Source organism: Peromyscus eremicus, chromosome 1 (genome assembly GCF_949786415.1).
Source record: "Peromyscus eremicus chromosome 1, PerEre_H2_v1, whole genome shotgun sequence".
NCBI classification, from domain to species: Eukaryota; Metazoa; Chordata; class Mammalia; order Rodentia; family Cricetidae; genus Peromyscus; species Peromyscus eremicus.
In genome coordinates, this window is record NC_081416.1 from 131,282,149 (window position 1) to 131,298,327 (window position 16,179).

The window sequence follows — 16,179 nt, forward strand, 5'->3', positions numbered from 1 at the left end:
TTAACACCGTTTGAACAAGTCACAATTTTGCTGTAAATAGCAGCTGGTTTTGCCAACATCGCCCACAAGTTCTATTCTCCAAGTGAGAATTTTGGACTGTAGGTGTCAGGTGTTTTGGTTGTAGTGTTTTTCTTGCTAATTGAGGGTTGAGAATTTTGTGTACTTATAACACCAGTGGCTGGTTCTGGAGATGAAGCAAGGCTTGGCATGCTTGGCATGTCCTGGGTTCCCAGGTAATGGTGTAGATGAAGACAACGTAATAGATACTCAGTGAAGACAAACCCTTCACCATCCGGGTCAGTAACTGTACTGGAAAAGTGTGTACTGGGCAGTGGGTTATAGCTCAGTGGGAGAGAGTGTGCCTGGCATCCACCTCTACATTCAACCCCAGTTCTGCCTGGAAAGAGCAAAGATTTCCACTCTGTATTATAAAGGCCCTTCTTAGCTGTTTCTTGTTGTAGTTCTCTTCCTTTAAATGTGTGTGTGTGTGTGTGTGTGTGTGTGTGTGTGTGTGTGTGTGTGCGCGCGCGCGCGTGCTGTGCATACACATGTGTGCATGTTTGCATGTGTGTGGAGTCTGAGGTTGATGCCGGGTGTCTTCCTCAATCACTCTTCTCTATTTATGGAGGCAGCATATCTCACTGACCCCAGCCTGCCACAGGAGCCTCTGCCTCTCCCGATTAGATTACAGGCAGCTCCACATGCCTGGCTTTTCATTCTCACTGTTTTCGGGCACTGGATGGTCCAAACTGGTCCTTGCACTTGCATGGCCACATTTTACCCACTGAATATTTCCCCAGCCCTAGTGTTGGCCCCCTCATCATATACTGTAAGTACAGGGTCTAAATGCTGCAACAATCACATAAGAATCAAAGAGCTGGGAAAAAAACAAAACAAAAAAACTGTTCTGGGTGAATGTCTTCTGCACACAGCACATGGCCTGGCTCCATGTTGTGGTGGGGGAGCAATAAAAACAATATAGGGTTGTTAAAATTGGAACATGGAAGTGGGGTGATACATTTTCTGCAATTAATTACTACATTGTGATTCTGTAAGACTGCCCTTGCTCCTAAGAAATGTATTGAAGGATTTAGGACAAAAAAAATTATTAAGTTGATATTTAGAACTTTCAGATTGTTCAAAAGTGTGTGTGTGTGTGTGTGTGTGTGTGTGTGTGAAACTGCCAACTGGTAAGGGGTAAATACAGGCTGCCCTGTTACATACTCCAGATGCTTTCTAAGCGAGTAAATGAATAAAGGGATCTGGACTAATTGTGAATAGGCTGGCCCCTAAGATGCTATGTTCTAAAGAGTGATCATTGTCACTGTCCTTAAGAAGGCAGTAATAGAAGGCAACAGGGGGCTCGTCGGGTCAGGAGCTCCCACAGGGCACCCTGCTGAAGGGGGCAGTGAACACAGCTAGCCAAACTCTCACCCCTCCACAGGTACAACCCTCCAAAGTCTGGCTCCCAGAGTCCCATCTGCAGCGGTGGCTCAAGGGAGTAGCCTGGGCCCCGACAGAGCCTTGCTCTACTACACAGCCCCTTTGCTCTGTGGCAGCACCAGGGCATGCAGCTGACCCCAGCACCACAGAAGCCTTGCTCAGCCTTTGGAAGAGCCAGGCCCCAGCGTTCTGATGAAAGGATCCATTGTGGCCTCGTCCTCATTTCTCACTGATAAGAACACCAACTAACAGCACTTTCATGCTTCTAGTTCTGTTTTTCTTTTTAAATCTCCTTCTCCACTATCCATTCCAAGTTGTTACATGGTCCCAATGCCCATAACACTTCCTTTCACACGTGGGTTTCAAACCCAGGGTACCATTTCCCCCTAAACTAGTGATGGCTGGATCATTAAAAGTTGAGATCTGAAATCCAGTGACGAGTAGTGAGGAAGAAAGGTGACCACACGGACAGCAGCTTCTGGGATAAGGATGTAGCATCCTTGTTGATGGCTTGAAATGGGTAATTTTTTTTTTCTTTTAGGGACATAGGAGAGACACAGGTCACTACTAATAGTTTATAAAAATGTGAATGAAGTGTGTGTGTGTGGGGGGGGTTACAAAGATCTCTGCTACGCTTGGCCACATCTCCCACTTCCTGTGCTCTCCACACCTACAGTGGCAAGCTGAAGGAAAGAGCAGCAGCCATGTTGTCACCTGTGAACTTAGGCTGGAAGGACAGTCAGGGTTTGCACATCAGAGTGTCCTCCTTGCAGATCAGCCAGTCCAGAGGACATTGATAACCGCTCCTGTGACTTATGGAGAGGACTATCAGGAGTCAGGGAACATAGATAATATATCAATCAATCCCAGTAAAAGAAGGACATGAAGCTGGGAGGAGATGATACAAGGAAACGCTATCCCGGGAAGAGTTGGAGAGGTGTTTGAGGGGAGGAAATGATCAAGATACATGGTATACATGTATGAAATCTCCAAAGAATGCATGTAATTTTAAATGTCACTATGTGAACACAGTGGTTGGAAATACAATGTGAGAAACACTAGTCTGTGATCTTCAAATAGTTTTGATAAAAACACAAACCAATGGAGTTTCCAGGCAATGAAATAAAAGCAAATCTGACAAGGCCAACTTGGATTCTGACTAAAGAAACAGTATTTGGGACCAACAAGAAGTCTGATTAAAGGCCTAAATGAGGTGAGTCTAATTATTAGATTCAGACATGTCTGAAAACGATTTTCAGACAAACTGACATCCTCGGTTGTCAGTACACACCGGTTCCTCCCGCATCGGGCCAGTCAGTACACACCGGTTCCTCCCGCATCGGGCCAGTCAGTACACACCTGTTCCTCCCACATCGGGCCAGTCAGTACACACCGGTTCCTCCCGCATCGGGCCAGTCCCTCCTGCCCATCCTGCTGCATTTGCAGGCTTCCCTGTCAGCCATTCTCTTTGCTGATTGGTGCAGCTGCTGGGCTCTCTCCTCCAAGGCCAGCTGGAAAGGTTCCTGAACTAGAGAACCAGAAGGGCCCTCAGCCACTGACTTTTTCCTCGATCCAGGCACGAAGGCTGTTTGGAGCCGCCGGAAGCAGGCTGCTTCTTCCTGCTCCTCACTTCTGCCCCTGGTCTGCTCTGCCTCGCTTCAGTCTCCCTCAGCACCTCTTTGGTCAGACTCCAAGGAGAAAGGCTCACTTGAGTCACACTCTTTACCTTTTCCTCTAGCAGGTTACCATCTCAAAACGGAGATGACGATTACTCTTCCTATACTGAGAATGATCTACACTGGACCCTCAGACACAGCAGGAGGGATGGAGATGAGCATGCAGCTGCAGAAAGACTAGAGGAGTCAAGTCAGGGGAAAGCAAAGCTGCTTTGGGGAGATGATGGAAAGATCCAAGAGAGGGAAAGATGGGTGGTAATGTATGGGCTCCTGCCCATCTTCTCAAGCTTCCAGGTGAGCCGGAGGTGGCACACCTCCAGTAGCTTTCCTCTGCCCCACTGTACCACAGAATGTGCTGCAGAAGAACACAGATGCCCCCACAGCACCTCTAACACACGTCCGAGTCTTGAAGCAGGGGCGTCTATTATCTGCACACTGGTTCAGTGGTCGACTCCCAACAAGCTCTGCCTGGGTAAGACTTCCTGGAGAACTGAAGCCACAGAGTTTGGGACAGGTGGCTGGAACAAGGCTAACAACAAGGAATGACAATTTCTCTTTGGCACTACCATGATGATAGCGTAGCAAAGTCCAAGTTGATGGGATTAGGCCAGAGCAGGGCACTGCAGCTGGAAGCAGTTCTTTTTCTGAGTGAAATCACTCTTCATTACAAACCACTGAGTGTTTTCTCAAAGAATACTGTGACTCCAAACTTCAAGTGGCTTGGTGCAGTTCATCTAAACTTTCGGAACAATGGGAGTCACTGTCAGCATGGAATCTTGTTACCAGCAGACTCTGACAGTCCAGTCTGTCAATACTGGCTGACGGTTGTCTAACACCTAAAAGATGATGAACAGTAGTCTATGTTGCCCTTCGATACCAGCGGGTGAATCCAGTGTAGAGGTCAAGGAAATGTCAAATGCTAGTTACTGACTCATCCAGAAATTCAGAAATGCCAGCAGCAGCAGGAGCCCTGAAATCTACAATTTCTAAAGTCAGCATGTACTCAGCTGGTTGCTTGTTTATTAGAAATCGTGAAAAGGTCTGAGGTAAATATTCTCTATTGCAGTATCAAAGACAGGCCCTGCACTATACTAGAGAAGCTTCCTGGAGTTCCCTCAACTGAGGACTTCCATGGAGTCAAGATGGCTGCCCAGGCTTTAGAACCAGTCTTACCAAGAAACAGTATAATTTCCTTTCTTGGAAGGGGGGCTGGAGGAGTTCACTGTACACCAAAATGCACAGTGCATATGCATAAATGTGGAAGAGCAGAATTTACTAACAACAAAAAGTCTACCAAACAAGCAATGTATGAGGCATTTGTCTTGGATTTGATTCTGGATTAAACTCTCAATTTTGAAATTCTCATGGATAATTTTAATAAAATAGGCACAGCTTACTAAGTCTTTACTAGGTAGCAGAGATTTTTCTAAAACTCTTGGGTGTAGTATCTCAGCTAAGCCTCACATTAACTCTTACTTCTATTTTACAGATAAGGAAAGGAAGTTATAGAGAGATGGTCTAACCTGCCCCAGAGCACATAGGCAGTTAAGTACGGCACAGGATTTGATTCCAGCCTGATTCCCATCCTTGAAATTAGCCACTGCACTAGACCTCTCCTTTCCAAGAAATACTACTTCAAGACCTCTAGTATTGGTGTACAGAATGCGGCTGGTTTCCTTGACAAAGACAGCCCCCATTGACCACTCTGGCCAGACCTCCCTGGATGCTGGTCAGAGTTGCTGTCCATCTACCTAAGGAAGAGGTATGGAACTGGAGTCTCCATCTGTTTCTGCATTCTTCTATTGAGAGGAGCTGAATAGCTCCCAGTCTAGCCCTCTACTGAGGTTGTTTCTAGGCTTTTCCTTCCAGGCAATCTGATGCTTCCCCATGCTTATACTGGTTCCTGTCAGTCAACGTGTAGGAAATTATGATCGTTGAGAATGGACTGTCATAGGAGATATCGTGCCAGGGACCTCCCTCACAGCAGCCCTATGGCACTCAGGGGGCAGCTGTGACTACTACAACACAGAACAGCCCATTCTTCTGGAGGCCTAGGGTCTGCCTGTTGACTGAGTGACCAGAAAAGCTGCTGATCACAGAGAAAAACGCACATGCCTGAGGCAGTATGGAGAGCACTAGCTACTGCCCAGCCACTGAAGCGCCCTCTGTGATAGTCCCATGTTGGAGAGAATTGTTTTAGTTACTTATAAAAACATAAGCCACAACATTGTGTTTTTTAGTAAAGCTATAAAAACGACTCCATCGCATTCTCTGTCTGGCTCAATTTGCCAGAAGTAACTGGAAGGAATGGAAGGGTGAGGGGATGGTGTTGTGGCTCCACGAGGCAGGATATGGCACTGCACTTGCCTACTCACCAGAATGGGAAAATGATGAATCGGCTGATGAAGAACACAACGGAGAAGATCAAGAACAGAACGTTGCAGGTTTGCTTCCATCCAGCGTAGGAGAACATCTTAGCGGACTGAAAAGGGAGAGGCTGCCATCAGTTAAGATGCTCGCGGCATGGATTTTACAAATAACTGGATAAGGACTTGTCTGAAAGCAACCTGGCGAAAGTCTGGGCTGTGGATGGGGACATAGATTACATGAGACTAGCCATGATGATAACCCTAGAGGTAGAGGACAGCTCTGTGTCCCTGTGTTTGAAATTTTCCATAAAAGAATGCCTTAAAAGACATGATAAGGAACTACAACACTGGAAGTCAGCACAATGAATCCCAGCATGCATTCGGTAGAAACATCTACTTCATATCTTTGAGAGGTGTGCTGGTCCAGAGAAAGCCTGGAACAGGAGTGAAATGTGGTGAGCTTAGCTAAAATGCTGCAGTCGACATGGCATTAAGGATGTACTCTTGGTCTCACCCATGATGAAGTGGGAGGTGAGGTACAGGTAGAGTTCTGGTATACAGACCACCCATTTAGGGAGTCTGGTAATTTGGATGGCAGATTCCCCCATGGGCTCATGTATTTGAATGTTTGGTCATCAGCTGGTGGCATTATTTGGGCAAGTTATGGAGCTTTAAGGAGATCTAGCCTTGCTGAAGGAAGTACAACACTGTGTATAGGCTTTTGAGGGTTTATACCCTTGGCCCACTTTTTGTGCTCGTTCTCTCTCTCCCTCCCTCCCTCCCTCCTTCCCTTTCTCTCTGTCTCTCTCTCTGTCTCTCTCTCTCTCTCCCTCCCTCCCTCCCTCCTTCCCTTTCTCTCTGTCTCTCTGCCTCTCTGTCTCTCTCTCTCTGTCTCTCTCTCTCCCTCCCTCCCTCCTTCCCTTTCTCTCTATCTCTCTGTCTCTCTGTCTCTCTCTCTGTCTCTGTCTTTCTGTCTCTGTCTCTGTCTCTGTCTCTCTCTCTCTCTCTCTGTTTTCCGTGTGTACTTGAGACGTAATCTCTGAGCTTGCTGCTCCTGCTGCACGTCTTCGCCACCATTGTGGATATTTAACCGTCTAGAACCATACACCAAAATAAACTTCTTCTGAAATTGCCCTTGGTCATGGTATTTTTCGTGTCAACAGAGAAGTTACTAATGCAAAGGAGCATAGCTTAGACTTGAAAGGTTCTGAAATTACATCATGGAGGCTCAAGGCCTTCCTAGAACAAGAAAAGCAACACCTATGCCCTCTAGGAGCATCTGAACTGTGTTTTCCATGCTTTCCAAAACTTCCCAAGGATGACAACATTAACATCTTGTGAGGGTAGCGGAGGGTACAATAGGCATAGCTTTGACAGCTAACATAGAGAGCAATGTACCTACAGAGTGAAGGATGGGTAAGAGACAAGGCCAGAGTCTTAGAGTGACTAGAATGGAGGGCATAGCTTTCTTCAAGGTCAGAAGTCAGGCCAAGGTGGGAAGGTGGGTATGTGCACAGTTATTAGAAACTCTATAAGCCCACTCTTGAGGGCAAAATGGTACTGTTGGGCAGAAATCCCTTCAACATCTTCTAGACTGTGTAATGATGAATGATAAATGGTAGCCCTTCATAAATGCTAAGTATTAATCAGGATACATGAAAATGTTGGGTTCTGGGTCTGAATTTGGACATGGAGAATAACAGAGGATCAGAAAGATGCCAAGAAACGGCAATGAACAGGGCCGGTATAAGAAAGGATTGTAGGTGTTGAGGAAGTTTTTGTTGTTGCAAAGACGGAACTAAGAGACACACCACCTATCTTGAGGCTTCCAAAGATGAGCAGGCTCTAACTCGGGAAAAGTCGGCATGGGCAAGAGTGCTGCCGGGTCTGGGTTCAATTAGAGCTGGACTGAGAAAGCAAACATGTGACAGCCATTCAAAGAAACCTTTGGTCATACGTCCTTGGGAGAACAGCAAAAAGAGGCCCCGCCACCACCACCACCACGCAGGGTCGTCTCTACCCCCTGCTGTTGACGGAGGGCACTAGCCTTGTGTATGAGCCTTGAGTTAGATCATGACTTGTGGATCAAGAATGATTCATGACTAGTAACAACATGAGGCGGCACTTATATTTTAACCATGAAAGGACCTCTAAGTCTGACATGCCTTTTTTTCCCTGTTTTTTTACCTAAGAACTTGGAAAAATTTCAAACAGTAATGAGCTAAACATTATAATATACCATAAGGGACTGATATGACTTCTCATGTTACAGCTGGGGCTAAAAAACAAAACAATAAGTAATTTGCCCAAGTCTCGTAGGGAATTATGCTATGTCTATGAGAAGGGAGAGGGAAGGCTGGGTAAACGAAGCATCCAGACCCAGCATTAAAGTCTAGCTTTCCCTTAAAAACACAATGGCAGTGTTTTAAGGCTGGACACACACCAAAGTGAGCAAACGTGTGTTCAGAAGCTAGACATGAGTATGTAATTCTTAACTCGGGCCTAATGTAGCGTCCTCGTTCGCCAAGGCCACTGAGATGAGAGCAGAGAAAGGGGTGCTTGTAGCAGAGGAGGCTGCGTTCAGAAAGCAGCGTGACACCACCCTGGCCCAGCCCTGCTCTGCCGAGCTGCCCTGAGACACGGGATAACCCTGTCCAACACTCTGTGATGGGGACAGTTTACAAATATCTCAGAGGCCAGCTGCTTTGACGAGACTTCACATGACTTCTGGTTACTTCTTAAACGGGGTTGGGCAAACTACCTTCCCATCCAAGAACTAAAGCTGCCCGGGCACTAAGAAGGGTTTTCATATTTTCAAGTGTATAAAAACAGGAAAAAGAAAAGAAAGAATATATGACATAAATCACATGAAGTCCACAAAACTAGATTTACTCTCTGGCCCTTTATCAAAAACTGGCTGAACCCAAATCTGGAAGAATGAAATTCTATTAAATTTAATTTCTTCCATATCGACCTATGCTCAACCATTAGCACTCCAAGGAGCAATCCCAAGTGTACAGTAATTTGGCATTATTTTCCTTGGGTTCGTTATGAATGAGGACACTAAGGTGAGTCAGGAACTGGTCCTGGGAAATGCTGTTGTGATTACAGGGGAGACCTGACAGAGAGGGGACCATTCAGTCAGAGTCCCACGCCGACAGGAGCTGATGCTAGCAGAGTTGGAGAAACAGTCCTGCCACGCCTTTGTTCTCATAGTCTGTGTGATGTAGAAACAGGAAGGCTTTTGTCTCAATGTTCCCCGCTTCAAGACACCCCAAGCCCTCTTTCTCTCTCAGAAACAAATGTCGTTTTACAAACATCAGTTGGCATTCCCTAAAGCGAGAGGGATTGGAGGGAGCTGTCCAACTTCGAGAATCCAGAAAGCAACAATTTCCAAGCTCTGCCTCTCAAAACCTCGACTTGGTTTCTCATTCGAGAATCTCATCTCCCTTCCTGAATGGGCAGCGGCTTGCAGCGGCCAGGAGCACAACCCCACAAAACAGACTCTCGCTCCTTCAGCGCAGAGACTGCACAGTAGACACCAAGAGGTTTCATCGCAAAGGCTCTGGGAGCCCGTACCTTTTCAGGCTTTGGGCGTTTTCAGGACGGAGGACCCTGCCAAATCCTCACAGATAATTCTCTCTGTGAGCACTTAGTGAAAAGCAGGACGTGGCAAACATTTACCTCCAGCCAGATGTCTGACACGTCGTGCACAAGCATCACGAGGGTCCCACTGCGGATATAATTAGCACACCAGGAGAAGCTCATCAGACTAATGGCAGCCAGGTGGTGGATGACATTAGCGAGGAAATCCTACATAAGGAGAGAAAATGGAAGCCATTAAGCAAAAGCAGTTATTTCCCAGTGACTGGAAGGGAGAATAATAATGGTACCAGTAACTTACATCTGCATGTTTTGACATTTAGAATTATGCATGTATGTACTGTATGTATGTATGTATGTACATATGTATGTGTCTATGTATGTATTTTTTTCTACTTCTTAACACAGTAGTAGGGAGCCAGGGTAAGTATGAGCCTTATTGATGAAGTAGTCTAACTTTGAAACAGCACTGAGCACTTGTGACATCCTTCCCATGGCTCCATACACTACATTCTTAGACTCTGGGACCCAGTTTTCTCTGGAGATATCTGTGGGCTGCAGTGACTAGTGACACTAGTGACACTAGTGACAGCTGCATCAACCTTTAACTCTAAGAGCGTTTAATCGGGCCAGCTCCATTTAACCCTAATATTTAGTTGATCTTAACTTTATTTAACAAACATTTCTGCACGCTAGAATTTTGCACTGGGTTAGTCTATGAAGATTCGAGGCACCAACAGTCTTCTGTAGTTGCTTTGCTGAGGAAATCCTGTGGCTGCACTGAGGGTCTAACATGACACCTGACCCAGTGATGCAGTAAACCAGACTGCCCTGAAATGTGTCACTTTGTGACATTAAGAATACCTCGAGCTGGGCGGTGGTGGCGCACGCCTTTAATCCCAGCACTCGGGAGGCAGAGCCAGGTAGATCTCTGTGAGTTCGAGGCCAGCCTGGGCTACCAAGTGAGTTCCAGGAAAGGCGCAAAGCTACACAGAGAAACCCTGTCTCGAAAAACCAAAACCAAAAAAAAAAAAAAAAAAAAAAAAGAATACCTCAGTTTCCCTGCAAATAAAGCAAAGCTACTTGTGCTAAAACAAGATTTTTCATAGGGATAGCTAAGGAATTAGGGGTAGGTAGTCATTCCAAAGTCTTTGAAAACATTTGAAAGGATTGTATAAAGTAGTTTGCCATCATGTAAAAGATGTGGTGTAGAGTTAGAGTCGTTACACTAACAAGGTTTTCCTGTGCACTAGGGACACTGCCCTCCAAAGACAAAGCAAACAGAAAAGAGAGGTGTTTTCTTATGACCAGGAATACAGCTTCAAACATGAAGTTTCTATGTTTCTCTCTAGGCCCTTCTCAGGACATCAGAGCATGGGCATAATTGGAATTAGTCTATGCACTGTCAAAGCAAAAATAGCCATTGACAAGAGCTACTATACACAAAATACAATTTATAGGTAGAACTGGGGGCAAAGGAATGAAAAAATTTGAAGAAATGGATAAAGGAAGCTTTGTAAACACACACTCACCTTCCTCTTGATATCAGAGCTCAGGCTAAACAGCAGTGACCAATAAAAGCTCATCTCCAGGGTGTAGTACCAGTACTGTGATGGCAGCAAAGGCTGAGGGAAGGAAAAACATCATTCCTCCAAGTTCCACCTCACAAGAACACATTTTGATTTGATGAAAACCCACGTATACTCCACAAGACTGCAGGAAGCTACAGTGACTTCCAATCCCCAAAGGAATCACAGATAAATGTCAAGGTGTTTAATCCTTGAATGATTAGAGAAGCATTCTAAACCAAATGAAATGTTTTGACTAAAAAGTTTAAGAAATGCTATAGATGTGACTGCCTAATTTTAGCTTAATGTGAGTTATTTTAGATATGTAACTGTTTAAGGACTCTAAAATTGTCTTCTGAATAAGTTACTAAATTTCTACAGCTAGAATTTTTCTTAGTCATGTTATAGTAGGGAATTTCTTGAGATATTGAGGCAAATTGTGACCTGAGGCGTGTTAGTCAGTATGATGGATGGTTATCTAACACACCCATTGAATGTGGATTTTTAATATCTACGGCCTTACATGGTGTCCTCCCACAGGACTATGGATTTCATCCTGGTATTTGGCCAAGGGGAGAGTAGTCAATGCAATACAAGCATAGACTTCATGAGCACTGTTTAAGAAAGCTGAGCTATCATACTAAAGAGGCCACAAAAAAGACTATTTAAGTGCCAGCTGATATATTAGGGGGGAGACCACCAGCTGACTAGGAATGTATGAATGATCTCAGTTGACACCACGTGGAACAGATCTGCTTCTGTTAGCCTAGGTCCAATTGCCAACCCAAATCCTGAGTAAGCAGTGGCTGGCATCGTAGGGCACTAGGCTGGAGGACAGCTGTTATGCACCAGGGATAACGGATGCTCTTGAGAAGGGTAAATGGGCTGGCATCAATAGGACTGCATTATGGCCTGTGTGATGAACAGGACTTTTCTTTCTAATGTGCTCTTGTTCCCTCTTCCTGTTGTTTCATTTATTTGATTTCTATCATTTATTTTATGTGTATGGGTGTTTTGTCTGCATGTATGTATGGACCACATGTGTGTCTGGTGACTGCAGAGGTCAGAAGAGGACACTGGATCCCCTGGAACTGGAGATGTGGTAGTAGTATGCCACCATATGTGTGTTAGGACTCAAACCCTTGTCTTCTGGAACACTTGTCAAACCCTTGTCCTCTGAACCACTGAGCCATCATTCTAGCCCACTTTCTCATTTTTGTTTGCTTGTTTGTTCATGCTGAGGCTAACATGCTAAAAAGACTAATTTTAGCCTGTTCCTTTGGAAATGGTGGCAGAGGACTACAAGTTCAAAGACAGCTTGGGTATGTGCTGAGTTCCTAGTAAGAGTGGGTCACAGAAACAAAACTAACCAACCAGCAGACAACAAACAAAGAAACAAAGAACCCACTGAGACCTGGGGCGGTGTCTTAACATGGGGTTGGAGTTAGAGGGAGGCTACCTGAGGGAGGACGCACCTGCTTGGGGTAGTCACGCCAAACCTCCCAGAGGTCGTACGCCCATGGTTTCTGGAAAAAAAAAAAAGAGCCAGGAGAGAAGACACTCTGTCAGTCAAAAGAGGGTTTCAGCAGGAAGCACAGCTCTTTGTGGTGGTGTTTCTTGTCATGCAGACACACTATTTTCCTGTTGCACAGACTCACTTGTGTGTTTCCTGTTGCACAGACTCACTTGTGTGTTTCCTGTTGCACAGACTCACTTGTGTGTTTCCTGTTGCACAGACTCACTTGTGTTTCCTGTTGCACAGACTCACTTGTGTGTTTCCTGTTGCACAGACTCACTTGTGTGTTTCCTGTTACACAGACTCACTTGTGTGTTTCCTGTTGCACAGACTCACTTGTGTTTCCTGTTACACAGACTCACTTGTGTGTTTCCTGTTGCACAGACTCACTTGTGTTTCCTGTTGCACAGACTCACTTGTGTGTTTCCTGTTGCACAGACTCACTTGTGTGTTTCCTGTTGCACAGACTCACTTGTGTTTCCTGTTGCACAGACTCACTTGTGTTTCCTGTTGCACAGACTCACTTGTGTTTCCTGTTGCACAGACTCACTTGTGTTTCCTGTTACACAGACTCACTTGTGTGTTTCCTGTTACACAGACTCACTTGTGTGTTTCCTGTTGCACAGACTCACTTGTGTGTTTCCTGTTACACAGACTCACTTGTGTGTTTCCTGTTGCACAGACTCACTTGTGTGTTTCCTGTTGCACAGACTCACTTGTGTTTCCTGTTGCACAGACTCACTTGTGTTTCCTGTTGCACAGACTCACGTGTGGTGTTCACTATTGTACTGGCTCTCTGTGCAGATCCATCTCTTCTGTTGCATGCATTTCCCCCTTATGGGCATTGATCACATTCCTAAACACTGTACAATTCACTACTTACAGTGAATCTGGGGTCAGTAACAGGCCTGTCTTGTTGAAGGAACTATTTGAACAAATAAATAACCTAAAAAGTACTTTCTGAGTAGTCATTCACTGTATCTGCACCTTGAGTTGGGTTAGTAGCAAATGCCTACAGTCTCAGCCCTTGGGATGCTGAGATGGGGAGATTACAAGTTTGAGGCTGGCATGGGCTATATAGTGAGTTGTAGCCCAGCCTCAGAAACATAATGAGAACCTGTCTCAAAGAAAAAAAGACACAAAAATAAGCAAGCACACAAATAAATAAATGAAAATGCAAAAAGACCTTGAGACAATTATAGCAATAAAACATCAGGAGGCTTATTTTGGGCCGGGCCCTGCTCATACTAGACAAGGGTTCTGTCACTGAGCTACATGCATAGCCTGAGATACATCTTGACTCCACACAGCCATTTCTTAAACTGGTTAACTTTGGAGTATTATGTCCTAAAAGAACTGCAACTGAAGTTCCTGGGGGAAAAGGCAATTTACTCTGAACCATCTGTATGGCTGGCTAACTGACTAGAACCTCAATGATTGTGGCTCAGAGCCTAATTTCGATTATTCTTGGGGCACAGTTAGCCCCTTTAATGGCCATTTATTATGCATCTCTATATGTGACCTACCATCTTTATGGCTATCAGGCAAATCCCTTGGGATATACAAACAGACCCCCAGCTTCTACCAACCAAAGGTTAAAAGTATTGGCTTATGGCACCTAGGCATACAGCTGCAAATCCCCTGCCTTGCTCTAACCTGCTTGTCTGGTGTTTCCACCAATGGCTTTGAAAAGTATTTTCATTATGTTTGCTTTGTTCTGTTACTATAGAACTTCAGGAAACCACCACCACATTGGAACATGGAATTTGGGGTAACTTGTATCTGTATTCCTGGGTCATGGTCACTTTTACTTAGCTCCAGAATAAATTCTTTCTCATCCTTTAGAGGTGAGAGCTTTTCATTGATAGAATTCACGGGCAAAATATTTTAAATTAAAGAGGAATTCCAAAGATATAAAAATGACAACTTACATCATAAAGAAATGCAACTCCAGCCACAGTTACCATTAAGTAAAATGTAAATCGCCAGCTGCCAAAAGAAAGAAAAAGCTTCACTCCTCTGTAACAGTGATTGACAGGTGAGGGGAAAGGGAATTTGGTACAACAGGCTTTGAAGAACATGTATCCTAGAGGATAAGAATAGGTTCATACCCTAGCTGTCATTTTATCCTAAAATCCACATGGAAGCACAAAAACTAAATTATGGAAAGAGCAATGCAGAACACATTATATTACCTAATCTCAAATTATAGTCCACTATAGCACTATAATACTTGCTCAAGAAACAGACACGTTGATCAATGGAATATGATACTGTCACAGATAAAGCCAACTACTGTAGCTAGAATTTTCCTGCCTGGCCCACAGTCTGGGCAAATCTCTCTCACCTGCCAGTCCCACAGCCACTCAGACCCAACCAAGTAAACACAGAGACTTATATTGGTTACAAACTGTATGGCCGTGGCAGGCTTCTTGCTAACTGTTCTTACAGCTTAAATTAATCCATTTCCATAAATCTATACCTTGCCACATGGCTCGTGGCTTACCGGGATCTTCACATGCGGCTTGTCATGGCGGTGGCTAGCAGTGTCTCCCCCACCCAGCTTCCTGTTCTCTCAATTCTCCTCTCTGTTAGTCCCGCCTATACTTCCTGCCTGGCCACTGGCCAATCAGTGATTTATTTATTGACCAATCAGCAACACATTTGACATACAGACCATCCCACAGCAAACTACTTTTGGCAAAGATGTCAAAAATACACATTGGAAAAAAGACAGCCCCATAACAAATGATAATGAGGAAATAGGCTACCCACATTTAGGGCTTAATATGATTTCTATTTCTCACCCTATACAAAAATCAACACACAATTATCAAAGATATTAATGTGAGATGCAAATCTTGAAGACTTTTAGAGGAAATGTATGTAAAAATCTTCAGGATATAAACATAGGCAAGGACTGTCTTGAGTGGACTTGAGTAGCTCAGGCCATTAATAAAAACGAGAATCGATAAATAGGATGATGTGAAATTAGAGTTTTTGCACAGAGAGAAAATTAACATAGGGAGAAACAGCTTAGGAAATGCTAGCTACATACCAGACAGGGTGACTATACAGACAACACAAAGAACTATAAAAATAAACAAAACAAAACAAACCACACAATCAAGAAATGGGTAACGAGCTGAATAGACAGCTCTCAAAATAAATAAAATGAAAAAGAAAGATAGATAGAAAAGAAAGGAAAATAAATTCCCTCCCATGAATCAGGCCTCAAATCCAGAAAGCTATTGTTGCCCTCCGGTTCATGGGAGGGAATTCTCTCCTGGTCCTATAAATATAATCAAGGGCCTATGGCTGGAGAAGGCATAGGCCCTAGGGAGAAATCTACTACTTCTGCTTTGTTGAATGGACATGTTATGAAATGCCTGCCAAATATTTATGTTCAAACCCACAGTTTAGTGCCATTCTCAAGATTGGCAAGTAAACTTTCTTGTTGCAGCGGCCAGCAGTTAATACCAGCCAGTAAGTGATTACTGCATTTTCTCAGCCCTAACTGGGATATCTGTATCAGCCCCGCCACAAGGCTCAGTGAACACTGCCGGAGAGGGGGCTGAAAGAAGGTAAGAGCCACAGGACAGTGAGGAGTGCTGGGAAATATTGGCTTCTTGCTAGGACATGGCCACCATACTCAGTAACTCAGTAACCCAGAACAAACGTGTGTAAGATCAAGCTGCAGCACTCCTCCATGGATGGAGGAGGGGCTCGTAAGCCCCACCCCTAGCAGAAGAACTATTTGCAAATGACAGCTTTGGAGAGGAGTCATTTATCTCCCTAGGTATGGCCATTGCTAGGTTACCCACACGCGGGTGCACCCACACACATGTGGGTGGTGCTTACTACACGCAATGGCTCACTGCAATAAAGACGAGGTCACGAAGATGGGAGGGAGATGTGTTAGGAGGGCTGTGGGAAAGGACGGGGGAAGAGTCAAGGGTGGGTGTGATCAAAATTCTTTGTATATCTGTATGAAAGTCTGAGGG

The 16,179-nt window shown here is 44.7% G+C and overlaps 1 protein-coding gene across 1 annotated transcript in view; it reads right to left on the reverse strand.

Moving 5' to 3' along the window:
- Nucleotides 1-16,179, reverse strand: part of Cers3 (ceramide synthase 3) — a 100,886-nt gene that overhangs the window by 35,661 nt on the left and 49,046 nt on the right. The window contains exons 5-9 of the mRNA XM_059253322.1: nucleotides 14,107-14,164; nucleotides 12,135-12,185; nucleotides 10,624-10,716; nucleotides 9,173-9,301; nucleotides 5,495-5,601 (exon numbers count right to left, since the gene is read on the reverse strand). Coding sequence (XP_059109305.1) covers nucleotides 5,495-5,601; nucleotides 9,173-9,301; nucleotides 10,624-10,716; nucleotides 12,135-12,185; nucleotides 14,107-14,164 — 438 coding nt within the window. The remainder of the gene's footprint in view (nucleotides 1-5,494; nucleotides 5,602-9,172; nucleotides 9,302-10,623; nucleotides 10,717-12,134; nucleotides 12,186-14,106; nucleotides 14,165-16,179) is intronic.